Here is a 16,500-nt window from a genome sequence, read left to right on the forward strand (position 1 = left end):
AATATATTATAGGTATACAGCGCTGACAAATATGAACACTCCTCAGTCAGATGATGGTTTATTCTTAAGTAATGACACTCCTCTTGTCTATGGAATATTATATTTTGTATTTTTGGAGGTGTTCTGACTACCTAGGGGATTGTTGCCATAATTTACAATAATCTACTTTTAAAAAGAAAACGCTGGTCACTTTTGTTTTGCGCTAAGGTGGGCAACTCTTTTAGTTTACTAAGCTAACTATTCAAATCGTAAGCACCTCTATTGATAAAATAGTATCCCCCTATAATGCACTGATTCTAATTATATAACCTCATGATAATGACCTGATACCATCAGAGATATTAAGGGATAATGTCAAATAATGAGAATTGCAGTCTGTATGTCACTAGCTACTTATTTATCATGGACCTGCACTTTATTATATTGTAAGCTTGATGCAAGATGGTGATATTCATAATTATATAGCTTCTGCTTTACGTTTTTCTTGTACATGCAGGTGTTCTATTGAGTAATGCTCTGTTGCTCGCTGCCGGAGAAACGCGGCATACTGTGTTTAGGATATTAACCGTAAGCAATTCCTGACAACGTAAAGGTTTAATGCCTTAATCCGTAGGTTTACATATGAGGTTCAGGTCACTAGATAATATAAGCTAACTCCCAGCTGGTGTTATAAGTATGATACTTGAGACCCTTTACTGTTTCTTCACACAGCTCCTTAAGAGTTGTGGAATTTGCTTATATTCTTCATAGCATTGTCTGATTTTGTTCCTCTACTAATGAGTATACAGTATTATGACTCTTCTGAGGAGAACTATGTAAAATACAATGGCTGAGTCCTATTGAGCCCCGGTCATCTTACATAAATATTTGCTAGTAGGCACTCAAACAGTTTTTTGTTTTTTTTTTACATTCTAATTTTAATTTTCTGTTTTAAAATATAGATAATCCCTTTATTACCTACTCCCTAGTTTATAAATACACTTTTTATCTCTGTGATTATCTTGTATCTAAGCCTCTCCAAACTGCCCCCTTATTTCAGTTCTTTTGACATACATACATTTCAGCCAATCAGTGCTGGCTTGAACTCCACGTGCGTGAGCACAGTGTTATCTATATGACGCACATGAACTTACACCCTCTAGTGGTGAAAAACTGTTTAAATGTCCTGAGAGAAGAGTTGGCCTTTAAGGGCTTAGAAATTAGCATATGAACCTCCTAGGTTAAGCTTTCAACTAAGAATACCAAGAGAACAAAGCAAAATTGGTGATAAAAGTAAATTGGAAAAGTGTTTAAAATTACATGCCCTTTCTGAATCATGAAAGATTATTTTGGACTAGACTGTCCCTTTAAGTAAATTTGCACCTGATACAATAAATCAGGAGACATAGATATAAAAGGGACTCGCAGGTCCCAGAACATAAATACTTAGTAGTTACAGTTTTAACCCCTTAACGACCAAGGACGTACCAGGTACGTCCGGCAAAAACTGTCAGTTAGTGACAATCTACGTACCTGGTAAGTCCTTGGTCTAATTGAGTGCTAGAATAGATTGTGATCGTTTGCATCAGCTCTCAGGATATTGCAGTGATGCCTCGATATTGAGGCATCCTGCAATACCCTTTTTCAAGCATCCGATGCAGAGGAAGCCACTCTATGGCCCTCTCTGCACTGGTAGCAATGGTGCCGATCGTTGGTGGGTGGAAGCTTAGCAGGGAGGCGGGTGGGCAGCCCATCGCTACCTGGCATCCGGTTCCTGTAAGTGCAACGTGCACGCTGGGTGCCGAGAGCGTGAGGGGGGGCCTGCGAGGGCGCGCGTGTGCGCAGCAACCACTGCCACCAATGATCAATGAATTGCAGCATGAGAGGGAGAAGGGAAAAAATAAAAAATAAAATATCGAAGGATCTGGGAGGGGGAGGGGAGGCAGCTACACTACAGAAAAAGCTATATTTTATAAAATAAAAAACTTTGTTTTTGGGGGCAAACTGGGTACTGGCACAAAGCTGCCAGTACCCAAGATGGCGGCAAATAGGTAGCAGGGGGAGGGTTAGAGAGCTGTTTGGGGGGATCAGGGAGGGTGGGGACTAAGGGGGGTCCATCACAGCTGAATAAATAATTAAAAAAATAAAAATAAAAGAAACAAAAAAAAACCCTTTTATTTTAGTACTGACAGACTTTCTGCCAGTACTTAAAATGGCTGGGACAATTGTGGGGTGGGGGAGGGAAGAGAGCTGTTTGGGAGGGATCAGGGGGTAAGATGTGTGAGGTGGGAGATTGATCTCTACACTAAAGCTAAAATTAACATTGCAAGCTCCCTACAAGCTACCTAATTAACCCCTTCACTGCTGGTGCGCAGCAACATTTAGCGGCCTTCTAATTGCCAAAAAGCAACGCCAAAGCCATATATGTCTGCTATTTCTGAACCAAGGGGATCCCAGAGAAGAATTTACAACCATGTGTGCCATAATTGCACAAGCTGTTTGTAAATAATTTCAGTGAGAAACCTAAAGTTTGTGAAAAAAAAATTGTAAAAAAGTAAACAATTTTTTTTATTTGATCATCGCTATTGGTGGTGAAATGGTGACATGAAATATACCAAAATGGGCCTAGAACAATACTTTGAGTTGTCTACTAAACTACACTAAAGCTAAAATTAATCCTACATTCTCCCTAATTAACTCCTTCACTGCTGGGCATAATACACGTGTGGTGCTTAGCGGCCTTCTAATTACCAAAAAGCGACGCCAAAGCCATATAAGTCTGCTATTTCTGAACAAAGGGGATCCCAAAGAAGCATTTACAGCAATGTTTCCCATAATTGCACAAGCTGTATGTAAATAATTTCAGTGAGAAACCTAAAATTGTGAAAAATGTAATTTTTTTTTTATTTATTTGATCGCATTTGGTCATGAAATGGTGGCATTAAATATACCAAAATGGGCCTAGATCAATATTTGGGGTTGTGTACTATACTACACTACACTAAAGCTAAAATTAACGCTACAAGCTACCTAATTAACCCCTTCACTGTTGGGCATAATACACGTGTGGTGCGCAGCGGCATTTAGCAGCCTTCTAATTACCAAAAAGCAACCCCAAAGCCATATGTCTGCTATTTCTGAACAAAGGGGATGCCAGAGAAGCATTTACAACCATGTGTGCCATAATTGCACAAGCTGTTTGTAAATAATTCCAGTGAGAAATCTAAAGTTTGTGGTTGTCTTAAAATATATATATATATATATATATATATATATATATATATATATATATATGTATTTATTGCCCTATAACTTTCAAAAAAAGCAACAGACATGTAAACATAGGGTATTTCTAAACTTAGGACAAAATTATTTAGCATGGGTGTTTTTTGGTGGTTGTAGATTTGTAACAGATTTTGGGGGTCAAAGTTAGAAAAAGTGTGTGTTTTTTTTTTCATTTTTCCTGATATTTAATAAAATAATTTATAGTAAATTATAAGATATGATGAAAATAATGGTATCTTTAGAAAGTCCATTTAATGGTGAGAAAAATGGTATATAATATGTGTGGGTACAGTAAAGGAGTAAGAGGAAAATTACAACTAAACACAAACACTGCAAAAATGTAAAAATAGCCCTTGTCCTTATGGGTAAGAAAATTGAAAAATTGTCTGGTCATTAAGGGGTTAAGTGAGGTTTTTAACATATGTTATTCACATTCGTAACAATATCCATGAGATCTGATATATAGAAGAAGGGGATGAAGTGGGACAGGAGAGGGATGGGACAGGGTAGGGGGGGGGAGGAGAGAAGGGAATTCCAATATTTTTAAGAGGTTTAATTTCAGTCTGTAGTCGTGGCATTTAGGTGTCCATGTAGTATCGAATCTTGTTCCACAATCTGCCCAAATGAGTTCAGAGGTCTGATTTGTTTAATGAGTAGAAGATGCTTTTTTCCATTGTGTAGATGTATGCCATAGAGTTGAGAATCATGGGCCAGTTTGGAGAGGCATAGTTTTTTTCCCAGGATTTGGCTATGGCCGCTTTGACCATGGTAAAAAGAGAGATGCATAAGTAGGAGTGGTGTTTAGGGAGAGTGTGAGTCCCATTGTGGAGAAGGGCAATAGCAGGAGTTCTGGTTAGAGGTATACCCATTCTGGACAGTGTTTGGAAACATGTATTCCATAAGGATCTAAGCTTGGGACATTCCCCCCAGATATGCATTGAGTCCCCAATGTGTCCACAGTTACGCCAACATATGGGGGAGGTAGTACCATATATTTTGGCTAGTAGTGTAGGGATGTAATACCAATGTGTAAGCAATTTGTAATACGTCTCGAACAATATGGCACAATGTATGAATTTTTTAGTCAGAGTTAAAGTGTGCTGCCACGTTTGCGAGGGGATATGTTTAGATAAGTTTCCCATTTTTGTAGATGAGGTGGTTTATCCTTGTGGTTTGTATTCCCTATTAGAGAGTAGTGTAGGGATAGGGGCATGCGTAGCCTATTACTCTGGTTTCCCATAGTGTGCGAGGGCGAGAGAGCTCGGGCTTGAAGCCCCAACTAGTCAGGAAGCTTTTCAATCAAGTGTATTTAAAGATCATGTATTGCGGAATTGGGTTGCCATCTCCTATTTCGTCTAGTGTTTAAAAAAGGTTTTGTGGAGGGTGACCAAAGGTCCGAGATAGTTTGTACCCCCAACTGTGTCCACTTATGGATGTGAGTCTTTAGGAGACCTGTGAGTAGGCCTGCAAGGGAAGTGATCAGTGAGGGGTGTGGGCTATATGAGGCAAATGCCTGATTTTGTCCCACATCATGAGGCATTACAGAATTATTGGTGTGACGGATACCCCGGATACCCCGGATAGCCCAACTGGGTAGCTCTGCCAAACGGGTCCTGCTTCCTCCCTGCTGACTGCAGCTATGTAGCTGGCAAGTGACAACAGCCTGTAGCCACCCCTGATGCCTTTCAGCACCAGTACTCAGGTTCCCACCCTATGGAAGACTCCGGCTACCCAGACTAGGTAGCTCTGCCAGATGATCCTTCCTCTGCCTGGAACAGGCTGCTATGCAGCCCAGGGAAGTGATTTTAGCAGGAGCCCACCCAAATAACTTGACATACTAGCATTCAAGTGAAACAGGAACTTTCTTTATTGTAAAACATACACTCCTTTTATACGCAGAGCTCATCTTGATAAGACCCTGGACAATCCCACAATTTTCCCGCCATTCCCGTCCCTTCAGACCGACCAGCACCTCCATAGCAGCCACAGTACCACAGAATCCCAGTACCTAGGGGTGGTGGTTTCAGGGTGATCCTGGTAGAGTGCTGGCACTTCCAGGATGTCATTTTAAAGCTCTCAGTCCCCAGATGCCACAGTCCACAAATCAGTGTGATTTGTTACTGGGGATCGTAGTTACAATCTGTTGAAGTTATGGGGTTAGGGGTGTCCAAAACCCCTGGTTCCCAAAGGAGCTCCCCTCTGATAATTCCCCCAGCTCTTGTCCTCCCTAGGGGCTACCAATCCCCAAAAGAGCGGAGCTCTGGGGCAAAGGGATGCTGGAGCGACCAGGGGTAAAGTTAGCGGGTGTCCTGCTGTCCTGTGACCGACTGGGAGTTCCAGGAGCCCGGCCAGCCTGAGAGGGTTTAGGTGGGTGTCTGTCTAGGAGGGGTTTCCCGGTCATAGACCAGCTCTTCCATGGCCAAGTGTACACAGCAAAACACATAGTACGCATCTGGGAGATCCCATAAGTCATTAAATGGCCAAATCTAATGTAACAGGGAGTGACCCATGTAGTAGGGGGTGGGGGGTAGCCTTAGCTGTCTGGTATCCCTGATAATTGGGTTATTGATATCTAAGTTCTTCTGCAATGGGGGCGAGTACAAATTAGGTCTGGTAAGTGGATGTGGTGAGGGAGGGATGCTTGCTCAATAACTTTCCATTAACTAGGTGATTTCACTGCTCCCCATTGTGACACATGTGTTAGCATGGCTCCCTCATAGGAACGGACTATAGAGGGTGAAGCTACTCCACCCCAGTGTACAGGATTCTGCAAGATTGTGTGTGCCACCCTAGGTGGTTTATGTTGCCAAATATATTTGGTAAACTTACTCTGGAATTGATGGGGATTCTAACTGGGAGGCATCTAAAGAGGTAGGTTATTTTAGGTAAGAAGGACATTTTGAGGGCCGTTAGTCGTCCTATCCAAGATATGTGAGTGTAGTTCCATCGATCTTTTAAGGTTTGTAACTCAGATAAAAGAAGGAGGTAATTATCTTTAATTATCTGGGCTATGTTATTTGAGAGCTTAACTCCAAGATGTGTAATATAATTATCAACCCAGTTAGCCTGGTGTTGAGTTTAAAGAAGCTGGATTTGGCTTTGGTAGATACCTCATGTGTAAATTTCAGTTTAATTTGTAAAAGGACATGTTCCCGAAGGATTCTAGAATGGCTTTAAGTTTAGCGATTGAGGTTGCTGGGTCTGCTGAGAAGACCGTCACATCATCTGCAAAGAGATCTATTTTGTGTGTTGTGCTATGTAGAGTAATTCCACCTATATGTTTATCAGTCCTAATTTTTTCTGCAAGAGGTTTAATTGCTAGGGCAAACAAAAGGGGAGAGAGGGGGCAGCCCTGTCTAGTGCCATTAGAAATTGAAAAAGGGGGAGAATGGTATCCAAGTCCTTTAACTGTTGCGGTAGGTGTAGAGTATAAAGCTTGGATAGCTGTCAGGGTCTCCTTAGGTAATCTAAAGGCCTTAAGGACCTCCCATAAATAATTCCAGCAGACTCAGTCAAACCCTTTTTCTGTGTCTAGTGAGATGACCGAGAAATTTCTGTTTAGTCTGGTGGATTCGATGAGGATATTGAGCAAGCGTCTAGTGTTACCAGGGCCTTCGCTATTGGGTATGAAGCCTACTTGATCTAGATTAATAAGATGAGGAAGCAATTTAGATATGCAATTTGCTAGTAATTTGGCGTATATTTTGACATTGAAATTGATGAGGGATATATGTCTAACTAGAACAGAGGGACGGGTCTTTAAAGGGCTTTGGGATAGTAACAATTGTGGCCTCAAGAAATTCTCTGGTGAAGCTTCCTTCCTCCTTAGCTAGATTAAAGAATCCGAGGAGTAGAGCAGAGAGTTAATTTATATAAGTCTTATAATAGAATGCTGGGTACCCATCTGGGCCTGGGGTCTTTAAAGCTTTCAGGTTTTTAATAACTTGTTTGACCTCTCTGAGTGTAAAAGGGGCAGTAAGGGAGTCACAATGTTCGTCTAGGAGGGTTGGTAGTTTCAGGGTCTTTAGGAAAGCGTGGACACCCGATGGGGAGGTCGCTGTATGACCTTCCGTCTTTTCTATGTTGTATAGTTCTAAATAATAATTTGCGAAAAATTGACCTATTTGCGAGTGAAGTTTAAGAGTTTGATTACCATAACAGATTTGGTGTATGCGAGTAGTGCTTGCCCTATGTCTTAGTTTGTTTGCTAGAAGGGTATCGGCTTTGTGGTGATAAAATAGTTGTTTCAATTTTAGCAAGTTTAATTGGGTATGTTGTAATTCAAGCTGGCAATGTGGTTTTTGAGGTTCATAATTTGGTCTGTGATGAGTATTGAGAGGGTGGAATGGTTAGCAGTTTCTAACATTCACAGTTTAAGATGGGACTGAGCAAGGGATAAACCAGCTTGTTTTTTGAGATAGGCCTGCCTCCTAATAAGGTTATCTCTGAGTGTGGCTTTAGCAGCTCCCCATAGGGTGTCATCATGGACTAGCGTATAGTCGTTAGTCTGGGTAAAGAATATAATGTCTTTTCGAAGTTCCTCTCGAAAGGGAACATCAGAAAGGATATGGTGAGGGAGACACCAAGAAAATCTTGTACAGAGATTATTCGTTGAATGAAGGTAATTACAAGTCGTGATCAGACCAGGGACATAAGGAAATTTTTGTTTGCTTAATTAGGTCTAGAGTTTCTGCCGAGCAGAAGATGTAATCTAGCCTGGAGTACATTTTTATGTGGGTGGCAAAAGTGTGTATAGTCATTATCTCTAGGGTGCAAGGACCTCCAGATGTCGTAAAAGTTAAATTGGGATTTGATACTTCTGAATTTGAGGGCAAGCTGTTTGGCGGGCGTGGGAATTATGTTTATTTAAAGGGACAGTCAACACCAGAATTTTTATCTAAAAAGAAAGATAATCCCTTTATTACCCATTTCCCAGTTTTGCATAACCAACACTGTTATAGAAATACACTTTTTACCTCTGTGATTACTTTGTATCTATGCCTCTGCAAACTACCCCCTTATTTCAGTTCTTTTGACAGACTTGCATTTTAGCCAATCAGTGCTCACTCCAGGGTAACTTCACGTGTTATCTATATGAAACACATGAACTAATGCTCTCTAGTGGTTAAAATGCATTCAAATTAGAGGCAGTCTTCAAGGTCTAAGAAATTTGCATATGAACCTCCTAGGTTTAGCTTTCAACTAAGAATACCAAAAAACAAAGCAAAATTGGTGATAAAAGTAAATTGGAAAGTTGTTTAAAATTACATTCCCTATTTAATTCATGAAAGTTTTTTTGGGACTTGACTGTCCCTTTTAAGTTTCTGGTTTTCCTATCTAGTTTAGAGTCCCAACCCATAATAAAATCACCTGCAATGATAACTTTGCCAATTTCGGCTCATTCTACTGCAGACAATGTTCGCTGCAGGCACTTGGGTTGGTGAGTATTAGGGAGGTAGATAGATGCTAAGGTATAGTTAACATGGTTTAGTTTACAGACCAATATCAGCAATTCTTTTGTGTATTAGTATGGCTGTACCTGGCTTTTTTGGAAAATGGGGCATATTGTAGTGTTGTATAGTCCTTAGAGACTATCTAATGGGGGATGTCAGATGCCCAATGTGTTTCTTGCAAGAAGACCACATCGGGATTATGGAATTTAAGTGATCTCAACAATAAGCTACATTTGTGTGGTGAGTTTACACCTCTTACATTGTGTGTCAACAGTTTAAGAGTAGACATGTGCTTTGCAGGTAGTCTTACGTGTGAGGGCTATAGAAGAAGAGAGGTAAGGAAGGGGAAGTGGGAGTTAAGGTGAAGAGGATGTATGGGTAGGGGGTAGTAAAAATTGGCAGAAATAGTCCACCACAGTGGAACCCTGGCATGGGCTTTTGTTGGGGGGGGGGGGACAATAGTTAAAGGAGAAAAGGTAAGAAACAGGAGCTAACAATGCTAATCCTGCTCATAATAATAGCATTTTCTAACAGACAGTTAACTTGGTGTAACAGAAAACTAGTGCAAACATTATAGATATGTGCAAAGAATTTGTCAAGTGCAAAATGCAAGCTTTTACCAGCCTCAAGATGTCAGGGTTGTTTTCAGGGGGAGATACCAAAAATGGGGTATCTCTCATTGAAGGATGAGCTAGAAGAAGTCAAGTTCAGGTAAATCCTTGAGGTTGAGAAGTTTTGGAGCATTTCACTCTTTGCTCCCTACTGGACCATTCAGGAGCTGAGGCTCGCAGTTTCGGATTTGCATTTGGTTGCAAAGGGGGTGAATCAGTCTGCAGGCCCCCTCTGTATTTAATATTCGTTTTACAGAGGACAGAGGTGACCAGTTGATAGGTTTTGCAATATTGCAAGGTATGTACAGATAGATCTGGCAGAAGAGAGGGGAGGTTTTTGAACGCAGCCTGCATCAGTGTGTCTTTGTAGATAAAGTAGACTATTGCATCTCTTGATTTGTCTAGGGGCACTACTCTCGACCTTAGAGCTCTATGAGTTCTTTCCATGGTGTTGACAAGACCTTCTGGTGTACCCACTAGCTCTACATAGAACTCTCTGAGGAAGACCTGTAGATCAGCTGTTGCAACCCTCTCTGTGATGTCCCTAAAGCATATGTTATTCCTACGGGTTCTGTCCTCAACATCAGCTAGTTTTAATTCTAGTTGTGTTAGCTGTTCAGCTAAGCTTTCCGTGTATGACAGTAAGCTGGTCTGATCAACCGCCATATCATCTTGCTTGCGTTCGAGGGCATCTACTCTCTTGCCAATCTCAGAAATGCCCTTCTTTAGCTCAGCGGAGTTACGTTGGATCTCCGGAGTAATGGAGCATGTCTGAGAGGCTAACATCTTCTGTAGAGTAGATTTTGTGATGAAATGGTGAAAAGGAGCAGATGAGTGCATACTTGACTGCGATTCCTCATCAAGTGATTCTGGGTCGCTCAGCTCTCCATTGGTATCCATAGCCAGTTCCTTAATGGATTGGGTAAAGTGATCGTAGACCGTTTTCTTGGCGGCTGTTGGAGTTTTTGTGTGTCTCCTGGAAGTATGAGGCATTATTGGGTAGTCAAAAGTCCAATTTTTTGGGGATACACTTGTTATCTAGAATCACTGTGATTTGGCAATGAGAGTATGGGTTAATTGTCTGGTGAGCATATGTCTTATACAATACAAGAGCGGAGCAGGGCTAGAAAGCGTCCTACCAGCACTTCTAGACCATGATAGTTTAGTTTAAGCCTAGGTACAGGTAAGCCAGGGACTGACTATTCAATTTATTATTACTCAAACATGGAAGGAGGAGTGATGCTCCCTTGAGGGTATGTGAGAAGGGGAATTGGTAATTTAGTCACTGAGTTCTAAGAAGGCGTGAGGTGGGTAAATAATATTTGTGTACGCCTGTGATTATCTTAAGTCTGATGCTACTTTGAAGGGGAGGGGGCTATAGAAGGTCCTGAGTACCCGGGGGACGCCATTAAAGGCTTAAGCAATTATAACTAGGTGAATTTCGATACTTGGCCTACTCCCTCACACCCAGGGAACAGAATACTTCCTAATTTAAGGGGGGGAAAGGAAAGGGGAAGTGACCCACCCAGACTAGCTGGGCAGGAAAGGGTGGGTAGAGGGGAAGGCCAAGAACTCCTCCTATAATAGAGGACAAAGACTGATGCAGTAAAGTACAATGCAAGTGACAACACTAAGCAATATGAGTGAGTAGTGTGTAAGAGAAGTACTCTCACAGTAGCAATACAGATTCTGTTATCTGCTCTTATTTCAGGGATTGGGGGTACGACCTAATGGAAGGGGAAAAGGAAAGTTGAGGTGGGAAAGGGGGAAGTGAGAGAGCTATAAGTATACAGAAAAAAAAAACCTTTGACAAGTGTATAGAGAAAATTCAGCAATAGCAAGATATCACAAGCAACAATAACATGGTATCAATATATATCAATATTTCAGTGGTTGGTTTGCCCTCTCACCCAAGGAATGGGGGTACGACCTCGTAGAAGGGGAAAAGGAGGTAGGAAGGTGACCAGTCAAGGATAACTTGACAGGAAAGAAAGAGGTGAGGGGACTACCAATTAACACAGTAGGTCCCCACTGTATAGGAGAGATAAACACTGAGTCCTTGCATATAGGTCTTTGGTATAGGCTGTCACAGAGTTTACAACTTTAAAAAGTATGCCACAGTTCCTGATAGGAGAAGTAAAGGCCTCAAGAGGTTGTATTGGGTTTCTGTTTTCCTTTTACACTTTAGAAGGACAGGATTTAAAGTCTTTAGGACTGTAAGAGGTATAGCAGCGGGGGGGGGGGGGGGGGTCTTATGAGCCTCTTGGTACTCATAACCCATACTTCAGGTTATTTGAATGTGGGATGTACCTGCCTAGAGGTTAGCAATTAGCACTGTGTGCTCAGGGTATAATTATAGAGGTCACTCTCAGGGTGTGTAGGCGTATTGGTGGAAAATGATCACAACTATAAGTCTCTTCATAGAGCGTTACTGGTGGGGGGAATAGTGGGCCTATGTTCACGGAAGTGTGCTGGGAAATGTCTCTATAGGTTTGCTATTAGAGAGAAAGTGTGTAGATCTCATCAATCTGTAGATTCCACCGCTGTGTTTTACTGCATGCAGATACGATGTTGTCTCCTTCAGCATCTCAGTTTCTGTGAGGGGGAGCTGCGGTGGTCTTTGCTGCATCCCTCAGCACTGTCAGGATGGTGTTTGGGCTTCACTCAGGTATTGTAGGAGCTAGTCTCCTCCGGCTAGATGTGGTGAGAAGTTCCAAGATTGGCGTCCGTTCTCGCCACTATACTACTCCCTCTGATATCAATAACCGGCTACAACACTTGAGCTGGTACTTAGTCGGGGATGTTGTCCCTTGAGAATTCTGAGGTTGGGGGGGTGGTCTCGGCTTTGAGTCGCGTCCATCCGTCTCAGGTGATCTCCCGATCTAGCCTTTTCAGCTGGTTCACACGGTGCCGGCTTGATATGTAGCACCCGTATTCAAGGATCCGCTTCTTCCACGGTCCAGGCACAGACAATATAGCTCCGGAGTGGAGCCCCGACCCTCTGGAGTTGCCACCTGGGTGCGAGGTCAAAAGTTACTACCAACGGGTTTATGTGTGGCGCACTAGGCCGTAGACACATCCTGTCCAAAAAAATTAAAAAAGTATTAGCCAAGTCAGCCCAGGAACTCTGGATCCGCAGTTTGACTCTAGAGTTAGAGTAACTTTGTGCCAGTTTGTGGCTTAACTGTGTGGAGAAAATATAATTATCTTTGGTAAATGCGGAGCTCCTTACTAGTGCGACCGCTCTGTATGGTGGTTAGCTCCGCCCCTCAAACAGTTTTTAATCATATCAGTGTTTTTTTTTATTTTTGCCCCCTAGATATTAGAGAATATCATTATGTAGAACTAGACATCCCTCACATTATTTGATACCAGTGTACGTTCACCCCTTAGAATTCATGTGTAATGGTTGTACTAGTACCTCAACACTTCCCCTCTTTATATATCCTTCATGTGCCAATATTAGAACATTAGTGACTAATGTAAATTCCTCAGTTAAACATGAGCAATTTTACTTGATTATGTTCATATATATCTATTTGAATTCAGTTATTTATATGTTCATGCTGCAATGTATGATGACCCAAAATATAAATCTTGAGGTTTCAAATAATGTTTTACATTTTGACTTAGATTGCTTTGAATCAAGCCTTTACATGTCCTTGGCTATATTTGTATTTCTTTTTTTCTGTAATATGTATGCAATGTTCTCTTTCTTTACTTTGTATACCTAAAAAAAAAATGTTGATGATATTCAGAATATATAACAAATTATTCACTCGGAAATGTATTTTAAATGCAGCCTCATTTTCATTTTTTGTTTGTGTGAAAAAATTCCACTGTGATGAAATTTCATTTTAAATCAAAATTTTCTGACTGTTGGGAATGAGTTGGGAATATTGTGTTGATATATATTGTAGTGTACTAAGCAGTAGTGGAAAGCAATGATAGAACCCTACAGTAAGGATTGGCAAATGTTTCCAACATATTACAATTTTAACATATTCATTTGTTAGTTTTGAATTTCTAATGTTTGTAAAACATTCTAACATTCGTTTAATGTAATAGTATTTCTAATCCTTTCTTTAAATGTAATATTTAATAAAGTTTTTCTAATAATTTGATTAAAATGATGAAATATTCAAATTTTGAAAAATTTGAATCAATATAGTTGTAATAGTATTCCTAATGCTCTCTTTAAATTTAATATTCAAATTATGCAATATTCGAATTCGAAAAATTCTAATCCATATATTTGTATCTGTTTCAATTTACTAAATTCCCTACCACATGAGCTATTGAACTTCTGAATAGTGTTTGTTAAATTGAATGTTACAATCAAAATTTTGAATGTGGATATTCGATCTAATTATGAACATTCAAAAATAAAAGTAACATTCCAAAACCGTAAATAACATTTGATTACTGAATTTTAATGGCTTTTCCTTCTTATCAACAATCAACTCTCCACAGGAATATTCGTTCTACCAAACAAGTTGCACTTTCAGCACATTTCCCCCATCCCTACCCCACAGGTCTCTCCCATTGTAGCACAAAATAAGCCATTGACAGCACATAGTTTCCAATAAACCTTTATTTATAGACATTGAAATTTAAATTTGCTTTAATTTTAACGTCACAAAAAATTCTAAGATCGAAGGCCATACAAAAACAAGTGGTGGGCCGGATTTGTTTTACCCTGGTCTAATGGTTAACAGTGACAGGACATTGCAGTGTTAAAGGGACATGAAACCCAAAATTGACTAACTTACTTCTATTATCAATTTTTTTCGTTCTCTTGGTATCTTTTGCTGAAAAACAGGGATGTAATTTAGGAGTGTGCACGTGTCTGGATTACTATATAGCAGTACTTTTGCAAGAATGTCATCTATTTGCAAGAGTTCTAGCTGGCAGCGCTATTTCCAGACATGTAATGTTCTAGATACCTACCTGGGTATCACTTTAACTAAGAATACCATGGGAACAAAGCAGATTTGATAATAGAAGTAAATTATAAACTTTTTTCAAAATTGCATGCTTTGAATCATAAAATAAAAAGTTTATGTTTCATATATTTAAGCCGCATCATAAAAAAGTGAAGGTAACTAAAAAGCGCAAGTGATTGGCTTGTTTGTGAAAATGATAAAATGTGAAATTGTGAGACCTGATTTGACATTGTGACCGACAACAGCACAAAAAGTAAAGCTTTACAGTGAAGGATTGGATGTTTAAACAAAAAAGATGGAATTCATTGGCATCATTTATATATATATATATATATATATATATCCAATTAGCACGTGTTCCAGCACTCCAGCTTCAACTAATAATGAAGCACCTGGGTGCAATCCTCAATGGATTGTAGATAATAGCTAGGAAAGGGAAGGCACTCTCAGGATTTATATACATCAAAGTTAGTTTATTGTTTATAACAACAACGTTAGAAAGTCATAAGGATAGGTCGACGTTTCGGCTTACATAGAAGCCTTCATCAAGACAGATGAACAACTCACAACGGCGACTAGCAGCCGCACACAACACCACCGTTTTTTGCCGGTGGTGTTGTGTGCGGCTGCTAGTCGCCGTTGTGAGTTGTTCATCTGTCTTGATGAAGGCTTCTATGTAAGCCGAAACGTCGACCTATCCTTATGACTTTCTAACGTTGTTGTTATAAACAATAAACTAACTTTGATGTATATAAATCCTGAGAGTGCCTTCCCTTTCCTAGCTAGTATTTATATATATATATATATGTGTGTGTGTGTATGTGTGTATATATATATATATATATATATATATATATACACACATTTTAATGTTTGTCGTGCACTATCATTTCCATTAAAGTTTGAAGGATATCTGCATATTTTATTTAACAATCTCATTAGTATAATCCAGAATTTTCAGATGTTTGTATCACTAGGGAGAAAGTGTTCCCCAGAGAAATTAAGCCGTTAAATATGTACAGTATTTAAAGAACTGAAAGGATCTTTGCTACATTGTGGGTCATAAAAATACCAATTGTTTTCCACAGATTCCGCTGGCGAAGGCGATTATTTATTATCTCGGCACCCAGTGATGAGGAATGGGCTTATCAGCAACAGTTATATGCACTGACTGGACAAGCTTGTAATATGGGTGAGTTTTCTGTGAACCTATATATTGTATCAACATGTCTAATACAGATAAGTGTTCCATGCAATTAAATGTTATATCACCTTTATTGACATTTGTATAATTAATTAGAGTTTAAATCAAAAAGCAATATTTTCATTATATATAAGAATTGAATTATCACACTGTCAACAAGAAACTGGTAATATTAATCTCAACTGGAAAATTAAATGGACATAAAACTCAAAAAATGTATTTCATGATTAAGATAGAACATGTTAAAGAACTTTCCAATTTACTCTTTCCAATTTATTTCTATTATCAATCTTTTTTGTTATCCTTTGTTGAAAACCAGGAAGGTAAGTTCAGGAGTGTGCACGTGTCTGCAGCCCTATAAGGCAGCAGTTTTGCAACAATGTTATACATTAACAAGAGCATTATTGGCTGTATCCTCCTTGTCATTGGTTTATTCACAGTTTATTAGATGAAAAAGTATATGATTGTCAGGCCTGGCCCACTTTCAAGCTCTCCACGTCTATTCAGTCTTTCCATTTGCTTGTTATACTATGATACCCATTCTCTAAAGTTCACACCTCTGTGGCAATTAGAAAGTCATATTTTATTATTCTGATAGTTTGCTTAAAGCTGCTAAAATAAAAATCCTTGTGTTTTTTAAAGCCCTATGACAGCTGAAACTTTTTTTTTTTGGTTTAGTTAGGCATAATGTTTTTACTAAACCGCATAACATTAAGAGCCTCTTCAGTAAGACCATCACAGAGTGTCAGTTGACCAAATGAGAGAGGTGGGAGAGGGGCATAATTCTCTACTCATATGCTATGTTATTTAACCTCTTCTGTGCAGAGAATCCAGAGGGGTTGTCCTCTTTTTTTCTTTGAAAAAGAAGACCCCAATTATCATCTGTGGGTTCAGCTACTTGTTGCAATAGAGATATAATAACATACCCTCATTATGTAAAAGAGGACCCCCTTATTATCTGTGGGTTCAGCTACTTGTTGCAATAGAGATATAATAACATACCCTCATTATGTAAAAGAGGA

The 16,500-nt window shown here is 39.7% G+C and overlaps 1 protein-coding gene across 1 annotated transcript in view; it reads left to right on the forward strand.

Moving 5' to 3' along the window:
• Window positions 1-16,500, forward strand: part of CCDC80 (coiled-coil domain containing 80) — a 200,664-nt gene that overhangs the window by 149,702 nt on the left and 34,462 nt on the right. Inside the window, exon 6 of the mRNA XM_053706502.1 lies at window positions 15,363-15,466. Within this exon, the coding sequence (XP_053562477.1) occupies window positions 15,363-15,466 (104 nt within the window). The remainder of the gene's footprint in view (window positions 1-15,362; window positions 15,467-16,500) is intronic.

This window comes from Bombina bombina, chromosome 3 (assembly GCF_027579735.1).
Source record: "Bombina bombina isolate aBomBom1 chromosome 3, aBomBom1.pri, whole genome shotgun sequence".
Taxonomy (NCBI): Eukaryota; Metazoa; Chordata; class Amphibia; order Anura; family Bombinatoridae; genus Bombina; species Bombina bombina.